At 35.2% G+C, this 15789-nt stretch overlaps 1 protein-coding gene across 1 annotated transcript in view; it reads right to left on the reverse strand.

The window, feature by feature from the left end:
* Positions 1-12042: 12042 nt before the first annotated feature.
* malrd1 (MAM and LDL receptor class A domain containing 1) overlaps positions 12043-15789 on the reverse strand; it is a 170356-nt gene continuing 166609 nt past the window's right edge. Inside the window, exons 43-44 of the mRNA XM_088918156.1 lie at positions 14229-14294; positions 12043-12674 (exon numbers count right to left, since the gene is read on the reverse strand). Coding sequence (XP_088774282.1) covers positions 12570-12674; positions 14229-14294 — 171 coding nt within the window. The 3' untranslated portion in view covers positions 12043-12569. The remainder of the gene's footprint in view (positions 12675-14228; positions 14295-15789) is intronic.

Here is a 15789-nt window from a genome sequence, read left to right on the forward strand (position 1 = left end):
TCAGGACTGGGTATAATTTTTAGAAACATTTCATCCTATATCAACTATATTCTGATTATATATTCTTATTTCTACTAACAGCTACTGTATCTACTGATTACAATATTAACTTCTTGAGTATTAATGCTATTTTTATATTTTGGGGTTAGAAAGAATTGGCATTGATAAATACATTTTAAAACACTATGAAATTAAAATTTATACAGTAACGTGTAAAACCTCCAATTTACATCACAAAATAGATTACATTTCCAGGTATTCGCAGCACCATATTGCTGTCTTTGTCTGTGATTCAGAACGAGGCAACAAAACTTCTTGTGACATGAACTGGCCCTATTACATTGTAAACCAGCAGGTTTGTGAATACATCTTTTTTAATCCAATAGAAATATTGCTCTTGACTTTGAGATGCAAATGACATTGGAACATTTCTGCAGTGTAATGTCTACCTGCATAACCTGTACGTATTCACTTGTACATCGCATTAGATTAGTCACTACAGTGACTAGTGAACAAGAAGGGGTGGTTTAAGTTGCAATTCTTGCAATCTCTCGCTCTCACCCGTGGCGAGACCAGCAGATTGAAACAACACGCAACAATAGACTTTCACGATTTTAATGATTTTGTGCTTAATTTGGAGTTCTTGCAATACTGTCAAATAATGTACTTACCGAGAAACTGGTTTAATAACTGGTCTGAGATATTGAGACCGTAGTTCCCCTTTAAGTAGGATGATTCCGGATTTTGTCATTTTGTCATTAGTTTAGCAGGACTGTGCAGTGTACAATTTTCAGACTTCCACTAGATCTGTGTGGGCCAAACACTGTAAGGATTGGGTCAGCATCCTTAGCTTCATGCATTAGTGCATTAAGTGATTGACGCAGCTGCCTGCAATGAGCCATCATAGCCATCTCTGTCCATGACTCTAGCTCTCTTGTTGGTGTTGTGAGCTTGAAGCAAGCTTGAGATTCAGCTGGCATAACATAAGAACATAAGATGGGTTACAAATGAGAGGTGTCTATTCAACCTATTTGGCCCATTTAGTAGTTAGTTTGGTAGTTAGTAGCTTACTTGACCCAAGGATCTCATCCAACCGTTTCTTGAAGGTAGTCTTCAAGCACGTGGCTGGTTAGATTTGTCAATGCTTTATTGACTTTGTCAATGTCATTGAGGATTTGTAATACAGTACCTTTTGTAGTCTTCTCTGTTCAAAACTAAAAAAATCAGTTATTTTAACGTCAGTGTAGAACATGCTTTGAAGTCACAGAATGAATCTGACTGATTCCAGAGTAGCAATATCTTTTCTGAAATACTGTATGGGTTAGATATTACTGGCTGGGCAATGAACAGGTTGAGAGCAGGATGTTGCTATAGTTACTGTGCCAAAGCACCCTTTATGCTTTTAACAAAAAGCCTTGGACTTTTTGAGCCCAGCTGTCAGGTATCATGATTGTAAGGACTGACAGCTGGATCCTCTCAGGCAGTGATTCAGGCTGACTGCCTGTCATAATAGCCCAAAAAAAGTTTCTGCCTTTTGTATTACAGTACATTCCCACATGTTACATGTTAGCGATATGTCACCAAATAAACACTTACAGTATGTCTTTTTCAAAAGAAGCCCCTTCTAGTTCAATGTTTCTTCAATGTTGTTGATTTTAATTTTACTACCCATCCTGGGAAGCACTGGGTGGAAGGCAGAAGACACCTTGGAAGGGATGCTAGTCCATTGCAAGGCACACACTCACACCAGGGTCAATATTACAGGAGCAGATTAACCTAGCGGTATGCCTTTGGACTGTGGAAGCAAACCTGAGCATCCAGAGAAAACCTACAGTACCCCAAAAATTGAGATCAGGGCACCTACAGTAGCACTGTGAAGCAGCAATGCTAACAACTGTGCTACTGTGCCACACACCCTGCCGATTCTGTTTTTAAGAACAAAAATAGAACCACATGTTGTACAGGTATTAAGAATCACTGTGTCTAGGGTGAATTCCAGTGACACAGCACTGGCAGAAGGTCAGTTTTTGGGCACACATTTGCTGTATTCGAGCAAAGTATGTAGGCTGTCTCTCGATCATGAACCACACAATGCCTGAACTGCTGAACTGTCATCATACCTGTTAACCCAGTACTGTATGAGAAATCCTGTCCTACAGAAGAGAGAAAAATGTAGCAAACAGAATGAAGAATAGTAAAGCATATACATATACAAGTAATATATACAATAATACTGTAGAGAAAACAACACAATTACAATGCAACTATACCTTGGTAAAGTTTCATAAGGGCAGTTGTTCACTGTCTACCTTCTGCTGATATGTGGAAGCCTACCCTTCCTCATGCTCTGAAGATATAAACATATTGTGGGATTATATCCTCATCTCAAAGATGACAACCAGTGTCTGAACTCCATTTGCGGTAACCACACCTTTCCAAGTTGCAGTAGAGAACAGATTAAAAAGATTAATCAAGATAACTTAAGACAAATCTGAAATAGATCAAATGTTCATCCCAGTGAAGATTTATAGCTGGGAAAAGTCAAAGAGTAAGCATTTAACAGTGGAACCCAATTACTGTATTTATTTTACTTCATGAAACATTTTACTTCATGGAAGTTTTCTTTTATACTGTAACTTGCTTTTACTGGCACTATTTACTGAAAATCATTTGATTTGTTTCATATTGGGCTTTACATACTTTTGCCAACAAGAAAACCCAGTGCCAGGAGCTTCTGCCTCCTGCAATACATCTCCTTTGTGCTGAAACAGCAGTTAAATCATCACAATGTGGCCCAAACGAAGGAAAACATAACGAGACATTGCTCCTGCTTTCAGTTTTAAACCATTATGTTCCATAGCATTTTGTAACCACAATATAAAAGACTCAGCACGTGTCAGCAGCATGTGGCAACAGTATCACATATTCCATCAGTCATTTCCTGAGGTGACATCAGATCTGCATTTAACAAACCATTTCTTTTATTGCTTCTTATTTATTTAGCTACAACTTCCAATACAAACATTTTAGATCTCCTCCACATGTAAAAATTAGAATTATAATCAAACCTGGTCTACTATATCTAGGATCTATCACACCAAAGTAATAAATAAAAATACAGTATGTGTGCAATTAGTGTTAAATAACCTAAAAGTAATTACATAAAAACACTTTTAACTGTTTGAAACTCAGTACTGTATTAAATATTTTAATATAATTCAGATAATTCAACTTTTATTGCTGTATATAGGAGAAAAACTACTTTTAGTAAAACTTAAATTGAAGTTCACACAAAGTAGTAGTTGTATTAGTTGTACTAGACTGTACTTTTTGTCCATGATCAAATCGATGGAAGAAATAAGCTGCTGAATTTTTATTTTTTTCATAGTTTTATGTTACCTGCCCTAGGGAATGCAATCTAAATTGCTGTATTTAAAATTAGAAAGGGTAACCAAAATCTATAATAAATAGTTGTGCAGGTGACCTGATACTTTGGCAGTTTCCTGTTGCCTGAATGAACAGTATGTAATGAAACAAGTCAGCTTGGAGAAATTGCTTTACAAATGATAGGATCATTACATTTCTTAGTGATGTCAAAGAGCTTGATTTTGTAACTGCTCACTGCTCAGTTATGGGTTATCTGTTTTTAGAAGGGAAGAATTTTACATTTTTAATACTGAGTACAGGACGCTAGTAGTTAAGATAGTAGGGGATGTTCTCCTCAATTATTTGTTCACACCCTTTTTAAATAGTAAACTGGCAGTCATTTCAGCTAAGGATGAATAAGTGTAATGCATTTAGGACAGTGACTTGGGGGCTATATTTACTTTAAGAATACAGTACATACAATGGCCAGTGTTTTCAAGAATTCAAGCTTGATGAGAGAGGCACGACACTGTCTTCTTCCCCCTACCCCCTATGGATGTTTTACTGGAGTGTAGGGTAGGGGAGAGTGTAATGGATCATATTTTATGTTTGGTTAATTGAAGGGCGATGTTTCATCTCTATTTTCTATGTGGAAGAGAAGCACCACAATATTGACCAAATACAGAGCTGATTTGGGAGAATGATGCTTTTGGATTTTTTAGGGGACTTTTGTGTTTGGGTTACTGGGGAATATAGGATTTATTTATTTGTGTGCATGTCCCTTGTCAATACTTTATTAGTCTTGTATGTTTTATTTGAGTAGTCAAGAATTAACTTATTATGATGTATAGAGGAATAACAGAGGCAATTATGTAATATAACCATCTTCTTGTGCTTGTGTATTGGTGGCTCTGGGAGATACAGTATAATGAATGGAAAGAAGGGTCCTAGCACCTTCACAATTGCTAGGTGGTGTCATTTGATACAGATCCTGCATGGTGTGGTCGCTCTATATCTGTGACATTAACACACACTTTTCTCTAAGCTATGCATTATTAAGCTACAGTACCACCTTCATAGCACTGTGAGCTGCACAGCACTCACGGGACTCACAGGAGTGGAGAACTGAAGCTTCTCTTACTGCACACACAATTCTCTGTTGCAATCCAACCCAACTCCAGCAGAACTCAGCTTTGCTCTAAAATCCTGAATAGCTACATTCAGACTTTTTAACTACATATGCTGCTAATTCAAGTCTGGAATATGCTCCTTAACTATCCGAGATCAGATTCCTCTAGTGGAAAAGATCTGGGTGTTTGAGGGGATGACCACATTGAAAAGTAGCAACTAGGAGAAATCTCCCATTGAAGGTCTCATCTGCATTTTCATTAGATATCTCTTCTGTGATGGCACACACATAGCTATTTTTTACAGTATATCTGTTTACATGGAGTGAGTACCTTGCTTTCTGTTTCTAGGTAAGATGGAGGTGTTGGAAGTGCTCTAGTGTACATTATGAGTGAAGCTGTAACAAAACATATCAAGTGCTTTATGTTTTTAAGTATCTGTGTCCTATGAGCTGCCTTGCCTTTGGCGGTTTCCATTCCTCATGAACTGCCTTGTCATCGGAAACCACTTCCAGTCTGTTCACCAATATGTTATCATTTAAAATTGATGTCAAAACAAAACCTTCAAAATGCTGGTGTCAGGAAAGATGAGTTCAATGAAGTAATGAAGGAATGTGACAGACATAAGAATATTGTAGTACAGGCTAGATTTAGAATCAATACTCAGGGGTTGGTTAAAGTTCAAGGACACAATGCTGTCATTGCAGAGAAAAATAATCTCTCAGATAAAAATGTGTCAAAAACTGGTCACAGTAGTTGAACAGATCTGTTAGAAAATGGAAATAGTACTCTTTTCTATACAGATTTAATTGAACAATAACATTCATATGTTTATCTTTCTGTTTCTAACATTTTTATTTAATAGTTCTACCTTATTTATTTTCTTTCACTTAGGTTGATGTACTTACAAATACTGTATAAACATTCCATTTTTATGGCATTTTTTGGGGTTGCCTTAAAAAAGTACAAGATTTTTGTTTCAAAATAATTCTTAAAATGTAAAGTGAAACATTAAAAATATCTTTCTGAGGAAACTTCAGTTCCTTTCAATTAATATGGCTGTTAGTCAATTGTGTTAGCTGGTGTTGATCAGATTCCTGGTCCATGCTGTTGTGAGAGTACTGGACACAACTGTTAACATTATGCCTGACCATAACATACTGTGTTAGCTGTCACTGAGAATATTTTTTTTCTTTTAAATCTGTAAAATAATGTGCTTCTTTTTGTACATAAAATTTTACTCATGAAATGAGTATGAAAGTGAAGTGTACTATAAGTTCCCAGTTTAGGAGCAAAAAATAGCTTTCTTTTAACAAAAACAGTTTATTTGGTTACCTGAATATTGTATACATTCTCTTGTACCAGAAATGAGAACAGTATATCTAAATCATGTTTAATGGACATTTGACATTACTGAAAATTACTACTTGCATTAAGAAAACTAATCATGCTTACATACATCTTATTTTCTATAGCACTGTCAACTCAACATGCTGTCCTTAGGCAGCTGAACTCTCTTCAGAGGTGACCTTCAATGGACCTTTCTGTACTGTATGTAGGTGTGTCTCAGGCTTCCTTAATCAGAGTCCTGTCACTCTGATGTATCTTTCTAAGTAAAGTACAGGCCAGCCAGGTCATTCCTGGCAGGACCCATAGCACAGAAACATGACTTGAGGCTGTTGTTTTAGAGTACAAAATATAGTTAAGACCTGGTAGCTTCGGACAGTTGAGTTTACACAAAGTTCAAAGTAAATATAATGTATTTTTTTATTTTGCTGGTATTTTCCCTCTCAGTATATAGAACAGTAGAAATTCATTAAGAGAATGCAGAAATAAATCATATTTAATGACATAAAAGAAGCTTACATATGGGAATTATTGTGCTCAAAATTATTGTGTTCAGCTTTTTGATTTTTTTTTGTATCCCATAGTAATGCTGAAGGAAATTAACTGGACCTACAGTGCTCTATTTGAAAAATACAATCTCTAAAGAACAACCACATTGTAATAGCTTTATACATGTAACTGTAATAGCTGCTATGTTGTAGTTTAACAAAAGTCCTGAAAGCACCAAAGATATTCTGATGGAAAGCCATCCTGTGTTTGAGAATGTAGAAGAGCAGTTAACAGCAGGGATCTATTCAATTATATCACTAATGAATCTTAAGTTCTCAATGGTTAGCTTTAACCAAAGTCATCCATGCAGTTTACTGGAATAATTCTGCTAAAAGCCACTTAACATTTGTATTTGCAAGAACAAAAGCCTTTTGTTAACACAGTACTCATACACAAGAACATAATGGAGAAAAACTATGTTATGTTTTTGAGCTTCTACTCAGAGATATCTCCATTTTATTAGATACATTTTAGCTGGAATATAGTTCCCTAAAGAAACAGGTTATAGAATTCTGCTGTGATCAACTTGGGGTGGTTCTGCCGTGTTTTAAACCTCATACAGAAACTAAAACCATTTACACTTGCCATTGAAATGATTAGTTTATTCTGGTTTCATTAGCAGTTACCTAGACCTGGTAACTGTGGTGAATAGAAAACAAAATAATAGGAAATTATTATGCACAACATAAAAGTTTGTTTTCTTGCATTATATAGTACAGTATATACAGTTTACTGTATGTTGGAAAGATACTGTAAAATACAAGCTACTTGGTTGCAGATATACAGTATGCATTATATCCAAAGCTACAGGCTTCCTGTTTGTCGATATATTGTATGTATTATATCCAACATACATATTTTACTTTTACAGTTATCCATAAAACATGAGGTACACAATCTAAATTGGGTTTTATGAGAACAAACGTCCAGAAGGACATTTTTAATTTACAAAATTAAAAAAGAAGGAGTAGGGTTGAATATATTGGGCAAGTGTTCCATTCTCCCAGTTTAGCTGGGTTGATCCGTCATCAGATAATGTCTTTTTGGTTTGTTAATCTTTCAAGAACAGGAAGAAGGGCCCAAAAGAAGAAAATCCAGCATTTGGATCTCACCTCTAGGGCCTTTAAAATTCACATGTGCTGGAAGTACAGGTGTTGTAGAACAAGATTCAGGGTTCTAAACGGCAGTGTATTCATCCATCACTAGAAGGCGCCTTATTCTAAATTGCAGTTGCTTATCCAAGATGCAAAAGATCAAGACTGGGCTACACCCTACATGATATGCCAATCCATTGAAGAATACAAACACTGTAAACGATACAGACCTAGCAAACATGTTTTTGTAATATGGGAAGAAACCAAAAACCAAATCATCTGGAAAAAATTCAAGCAAATATCCATAGAATATGCAAACTCCACACAGAAAGCACCGAAGTCCAGAATTTATTACCTGTAATTTACCTCTACCTGTAATTTATTCTAATTACAATGATCTTAAGTGGAAATATACATAATCTAGTTATTATAATAAAATAACTATGTGATCATAATAAGGTCACTAAAGTGGCTATTGTACTACTTTCATTTTGTGATTAGTATTAAAACGTAATTAATATTTGACAAGTTAAACAACAGTTAATTTAAAAAACTTTAAGTTAATTTGATGTTATAAAATTGCTGAATGGCATAAAACTTACACATATAACCCATGTTTCACAAACACACATTAAACGAACTGAAGTAAACTGTTTTCAAAAATGCAACTGAAAATGACGTTAGTACAACAACTCAGAAAAATGATAGAATTATTCTGCTTTTTCAAAATAGCAATGTGGCGTCTAAAGACATATTTTCAACTCAACATGTTTTACAGTTTGGATCAATAGAATTTCATTGAGTAGGTATTGACTGTATAATGTTAAAAAAATAAAGAAAATCAATACTGTTTCCTATTGTTGACAGATTGAATTACACATTTAAGCCTGGGGGGTAATGTAAAATGAAAATTAAATGATTTGCTGAAAAGTGTATGGTAAACTAAAACCATAAATAATTATATATACCTGTTTATTCTTTACATTACTATTACCTAACGGCTGAATGGGTTAGATGCATGCCAGTATTTTTCTGAAGTACTGTGGTTATTAATCTAGTAATATGTATTTTGTAGGTCAGGGCTGATAAATTTTGAAAATAATAAAAATTGTAATGATTATTTAATGATTCCTAATAGACAGCAGAGATTAAGCTATAATACTGTAGCCAGAGGTAAACAACAATATCTCCACAAAACAATATCCATCAGATATCTGCTACACTGCATAAGATACTGCTACCTGTCCAAAAAAGCACATTATCTGGGAACAAAAGGAACTACTGTGGAGTTATTTTGCTTTGCACTTTACAACATTTTATGTTTTTATTTACATAATGGATTTAAATATAGAGTAAGTTAAAAACAGCAATACCTGTATGTTATTTTATAATTCAGAATATGTTTTCTTGTTTTAAAAACATTATTTTGCTGTGAATTAAGACATGTTCTTCTGATAAGGAAATTGAGGTCTTAAGAAGATTAAATGAGCTGCCTTAGTTACCCTATTTGGAGGCAGCAAAACAATACGTTTGCCTGCTCTGAGCTGGCTTAGCTTCAGTCATTAATGGAAGTCTTTCATTCATGCAATGAATAAAGACAGTTCCAGAGGCAGACAGTAGGCTTTGAAAAAAAAACAGAAAGAATAAAAACCATGATGGCTGCACATTTTTTTATCGGCTTTGTGTCACATGAAAGCAGGAATGTAGCAGAAGCCTAGAAATAGCTCAATTGCTTTGTTTGTTCTCTTGTTGTTTAATGTTTTGTTAGACTTGAACAAGCTACAGTATTGCAGCACACACCATAAAAGTCAAGAAAGTGCATCAAGTGCTTGTTTTGTACATACAGTGTATATAAATACTAAGACTAATACACTTTATTTTATATAGCACCTTTACAATTGGTTTCTTAAAGCACTTTATAGTAAGGGAAAAAAAGTAGACAATGAGAGGAGACAGCAGTATTATACAATTACAATAAGGGAATGGGATAAAGTAGGAAAGCAATTAAATAACAGCTTTTCTAAAGAAGGTTTTGAGTCTAGATTTGAAAGTATTCAGGAATAGAATTCCAGAGCTTTCGGGCATAGCAACTTCATCACCCTGCAACTCACAAATGGCATCCCACTGAAGCTAATTTGTGTGAGCCTGGCCAGTACCTGGATGAGAAACCTCCTGGGAAGAACTAAGGTTGCTGCTGAAAGAGGTGCTAGTGAGGCCGGTAGGGGGTGTTCACCCTGCAGCCTGTGTGGGTCCTAATGCCCAATATAATGATAGGGACACTATACTGTAAAAAGGCTCTGTCTTTCGAGTGAGACATAACACAGAGCTCCTTCTTCTGGTCATTAAAACGCCCAGGGTGTTTCTCGAAAAGAACAGGGGTGTAACCCCGGCATCCTGGCCAACTTTCCATTGCCCTTTACCAATCATGGACTCCTAATAATCCCCATCTATGAACTGGCTCCATCACTCTGTTCTCCTCCCCACAGATGTGTTTTTTAGTATACTGGCACACTTTGGCTGCCATCACATAATCCAGGTGGGTACTGCAGATTGGTGGTGGAGGGGAGTCCCCATTACCTGTAAAGTGCTTTGGGTAGAATGTCCAGAAAAGCACTTTGTAAGTGTAAGAAATGTATTCTGATTCTGACTCTAGCAAGAGAAGGCCCTGTCACCCATAGAGTGTAGATAGACGAGACCACAACAGGATGAACGAAAGTTGCGAGGTGGGAAGTAGGCAAATATTAAGTCAGAGAGGTACTGAGGTGCCAAGCCATGTAGAGCCTTATAGGTGAGCATGAGGATTTTGAAGTCAACATGAAACCTGATAGGAAGCCAGTGCTAGGCAAGAGTAATCACCTATACAAGACCTGGCCAGGATTCCTGGCTGCCAGATTCTGGACATGCTGAAGTTTGTTCATTGTGGATTCAGATACCCCAGTGATTAGGGCATGACAGTAATCAATTTAAGAGTAGACAGTTGCTGACCAGCTTTTCAGTAACAGTTATCAACAATATAGGGCAATATAGGGCGATATTCGTGGTGGAATAATGATTTTACAATATGTTGCACAGGTGGGTCAAATGTGAAATCTGGATTAAATATCACCCCCAAGTTATTCGTTTTATATTATAATTCAAGTACAGTGCCATCCACAGATTCTGCATTAACCTTACAAAGTTGATGGGAGGTGCCAAGAAGCGTGACTTTAGTCGTGTCATCATTTAAATGAAGGAAATTTTGAGTCATCCATGTTTCGATGTCAGAGATCCAATTAGACAGAGAAGAGACAGTGTCAGGGTACGTATGGACGTAGATTTAAGTATCATCAGCCAGTGTGGCTTTGCTTTGTGCTTCAGGTCATTGTCCTGCTGAATTTTTAACCAAGTTTTAGATTCCTGGGTGACTGTGGCAGGTTTACCCCTATGATTCACCTATACTTTGCTCCACTTTCCATCCATTCCCCCCTCAATCTTGACAAGCTTTCTAGTGTCTGCTCATAAGAAACAGCCCCATAACATAATGTTGCCACAACCAGTCTTGACAGTAAGAGTAAGATTGGTGTCTACTGGGTGATGTGTTGAGTTGAGTTTGCACCAGACCTAATGCTTTTCATTTAGACCAACAATTTCCAACTACCTCTCACAGAGATAGACCTTACTGTGGTATTCTCCATGGCCTCTTCCATCTGTATGAAGGAATCCAACCCGTAGTGTTTCCAACTCAGTAGGCCATGTACTGTAGCTGATTCAAAAATGAAACCATGAAACTATCTAAAGTAAAGAAAATCATTAATGCCTTTTCACAAGTCTTCCAGCGGTCAGTTTCACTACTCAGACACCTTTCCCTGCCCATCTGCACTATCCTTCTCCTAACACCAATTTCTGGGTGGTATGATACACCTTCCACTACTTATCGACTTCATTATGTTCAAAGGGATATTCAGCATATTTGAATTTTATACCCTTCAAATGATCTGTGCCTTTCTGCTTTTTGAAAGCTGCTCTTCATGGCTCAATCTTTGCTTAAAATTCACTACCTTATTCATGGACCTTACAAAGGTGTTTTTATTGTGAAAATCATATGAACCATTATTATTAATCACAGACAGGCAATTCAACTAATTGTGTGACTTGTCAAAATAATTTCTGTGCACCTGAACTGATTAAGATTTGTCATAGCAAAGGGGGTGTAATAAACTCCCTGCTAGTGACTGGCATGAGCACCATGGCGACTTCCTGTGTGAAAACTTATCCCATCTGTCCTCAGCTACAGATAAACTCATTTTCACTATAAATTAACCAAGGGCTTTAACGAAGAGACTGATGTTAACTGGATAACACTGTGATATGTCTTCAACTTAAAGAGACCTAACTAGTGATGGCTGCAGCAGACTGCTCTGTTCCAAGCATATGAAAATGCCCAAATTTAACTGGTGTGAAAATGCCTGCATCAATCTCTTTACATAAACCTTTAACCAAAACATTATATGGTTCTTCAGATGTCTCAACCTACCAAACTCTTTAAAACAACAGCTGTTTGATTATAGGGGGTCATAATAAACGTTGTATTTCGGTTTTTGATTTTTATTTGCAGTTTTTGATGGCTTTTAACATATTTCATCAATAAATGTCTTTAGTTTAAGCATTCAAGTATTCATTAAATATAACATTTAAAAGTACAGTATATGCATCACAATTCAACAAAATGGGACTTCATTGGAACTGGATTAATTATTTTCAAGGCACTGTAAAGGAAATAAAACTTCAAAAATGTCAAAAATAAAACTTCATTTAAGGCTCAATGACTAATAGAATACTTTACTTAAAGAAGGAGACAGCTGAAACAGTTTCAGTCTGGATTAATTTTCTTAATTGTGTGCTTTCTTCATAAGACAATTATGTACTGACAATTTGCTAAAAGCACATTTACTGTATCCTGGTCATTTTTTTTGTTTGCATTACAGTCCAAACGAAAATATTTTGTGGCATTTCATTTTAGAACTACACACAAACAAGTAACGTGACAGTAATTCAGCAACCACATATACTGTTCAGTATATGCTGTGATTTTTCTGAATAGGTAGTTCTAAGCTTGGGATGATGTGTCATTTGGCTCTGCATCTCCAGCAGTACCTTCATACAAAGGATTGCGAAATGAGTAATCTATGTCTCTTTTCCCAGTGTAGACGTCCTGTTGAGAAATTGAAAAAAAAGCACAGACCACAGTATTAACACACTTAAAGCTTTAAATAAATTTGAACTGACTGGTGTTCTTTGTGATCAGATTTTGTATAATTTATAAGCAACTTTCAATTAGAAAAACTTGAAAAATGTAGAAAATACAAATTCTTATGTAATGTGAGCACTGATGTTGCATGAGATTCGGAAGACAAAATGTATTTTATCTTGTTTATCTTAATATTTATTAAAATGTCTAAGAATTAGTTACTCATAGGCCTTAACATCCACACACACACAAAAGAACAGATTTATTGCAACTGAAAAATAGATTTTCTTATCTCACATTGAAGTGTATTTAGGATCATTATCTACTCTGTCAGCTTCTCCCCAGGTGAACAACACAATGCACTGCCATATTACAACATTAATGCTAATCCCAGATGGTGTCGACTGTATGAAGATAACCAAGGTCAAGATTTTAAAAAAGTCCCTTGTGCTTTACTACTGGTGACCAGAAGTTTATTTTCTTTTACTGAACAATTCAATTATGTTTGTACTGAAGAGTATTGAAGAAAATGTGAATAATAAGTCAACATCAACATTCCAAAACACATGATAAATGTTGACCTTTCCATGCAGATAATATGATCATTTTAATACAAATATATATATATTTACCAGCAAACATTATATGCACATATATTTAACTGTAATAATGCAGTTAACAGTCACAATGCAGACTGTGACAGTTACAATGTCAGTGCAGACTACAATATGTGCTGGAAAAAAATATTATACTATACTGTACACACAATAAAATTCTAAATATATCTAAATATAATCTGTATTTACTAATTCTGTCATATTCAAGAATATCAGAACCTGTCAATATGGGAATTTGAGCAGTAATTTGCATTAATTGCTAATACATATGATAAGGTGGTGCGTTGGCTCTGTGGCTAAGGATCTGCGCTTGTGGCTGGAGGGTTGCCGGTTTGTGAGCAAGGCACTTAACACCAACTGCTCCAGGGGAGTCGTATAAATGGCTGACCCTGCGCTCTGACCCCAAGCTTCTCTCCCTGTCTGTGTGTCTCATGGAGAGCAAGTTGGGGTATGCAAAAAGACAAACTCCTAATACAAGAAATTGTATATGGCCAATAAAGTGATCTTATCTTATCTATATAAAAAAAGAACAAAATATAAAACGTTCATTATTCATCAATGCAGTATTTAAATTTGCAATTCAATTTTATTTATAAATGCTGATGTAGACAAACATCTTCAAAACATAAGACAGTAATTAATATTTAGTAATAATATCAGAACCATGCTTTTAACAGCATGAAAGCATAGATAATTAAGAGAAAAATAATTACAGGAAGTAAATTGTAGAACAAAATAGCATGCCACAGCATGGAAAATAAAGAAGCATTTGAGTAACAAAGCAAAAAAAAATTAAAGTTGATACATGTATTATCAAAAAGGTTTTAGGCTGCTCACTGTTATGTGCTTTAGAGATACGGTTCTATAAATTGCACTAGATAGAGCACATTTTGATCCCTACCTCCTGTAGTTTCAGCCATGGATAAACACTAATATGAACACCAGGGATTTCATCACTTAAGGGGGACTGGAAGAAAAAAAAACACAGCAGTGGGGCCTCGGTTAGACATGACACTCACAAACTTTTAACATTGAGCTCTGTGAAAGAAGTGCTCTTATTATGTAGACACAAAGCCATACAATTTCAGACATTCCACTGAATGCATGCCAGATAATGCAGCACATTGTGCTGCACACACCACAGACTACTAAAGCACACTGCCTTTAAAACAAATATTCCATTGCAGGACTGCACTACTTCATAAAACCACCAGGTGGAACAGTGAATGCTTAACATGACACGTGGCAGAAGTTGGCCTATTGCCAAAAAAGGTCTGGTTTCGTATCCCATGCTGAGCCACTTGAGAGAATCTTTTTCCAATTATAAATTTTAACCTGTATAGTGTTTAGACTTTTATTAATTTTAAACTGTGTATTACAGTATGTTGAATATTAAATTAATTTTAAATAAAGCTATTTTACAAAACAACACTACTCAGTTGTATATATAAAAATAGTTTATTACTATAGTAGTAGTTAATTGTGAACATGATGTGTTTCTTTCAGATTTACATCTGCACTAAGATAATCTATATTTTGTCCTAATGTAAATTTTAGCAATGAGTAATCAGGAAACAAGTTAACTTTATATTTTATTATGAAAAATATATTTCACACATATTGTACTGTAGTGGCATTTAAAGCCAAAGCCTTTGTGATTACTGGATAGTTAATACTTCCAAATTGCTTTGTCAGTCTGTCTCTGAGGGGGGGGGGGGTATACTTAAGTGATCATGAATGTCCAGTGAATATTTAATATGCTGACATATACAGTATAAAATTAATTAAACATCAAAATTCTTGTACAGTGTATTTACAATTTATTTACAATTGGTTTAATTTGCCATTGCACTTTTAAGTTGCATCAGAAAGAAAATAAAGTTGCAGCACGAAGAAAATAAATATGGTAGTAAACTCTTCTAAAGCTTTCTTCAGACAAGAACCAGAGAGTGCAAATTCAATTGCAGCCTAAAACATACTGTAGCTGAAACAAACACACCAAAATGTTTCCAATACAATCACAAGTGACCGAGTCAAAGAAATTGATGCAGATTTTTCAGAAGAAAGTGGAATATGGTACTACAACCAGCTATATAAATATATTATATTTAGATCCATAAATTAATATTGTTATTAATTTCTTTAGTTACAGTATGTGATTCCATATTAATATTCCCTATTAAATGGATTCTAAAAAGTATGTTTTTTTTTACAATAACGACAGCAGGTATTCATTGGAAAGGTTAAAACATTATAGTTTTTTATAAAGTATATAAACTTAATATAGTCAGAATGAGCACATCAAAACTTTTCCAAAACAACCAAGTAAGCGACCAAGTTAAAGACTTTGATGCATAAAATGTTTATGAAGAAGGTGGAATACTGTTGTGTATTTTTTATTTTTAGCTACCACTACCAGCTATATACAGTATGTATAATATATTTATATTCCTAAATTAATG

This window comes from Atractosteus spatula, chromosome 6, assembly GCF_055471065.1.
Source record: "Atractosteus spatula isolate fAtrSpa1 chromosome 6, fAtrSpa1.hap1, whole genome shotgun sequence".
Lineage (NCBI taxonomy): Eukaryota > Metazoa > Chordata > Actinopteri > Semionotiformes > Lepisosteidae > Atractosteus > Atractosteus spatula.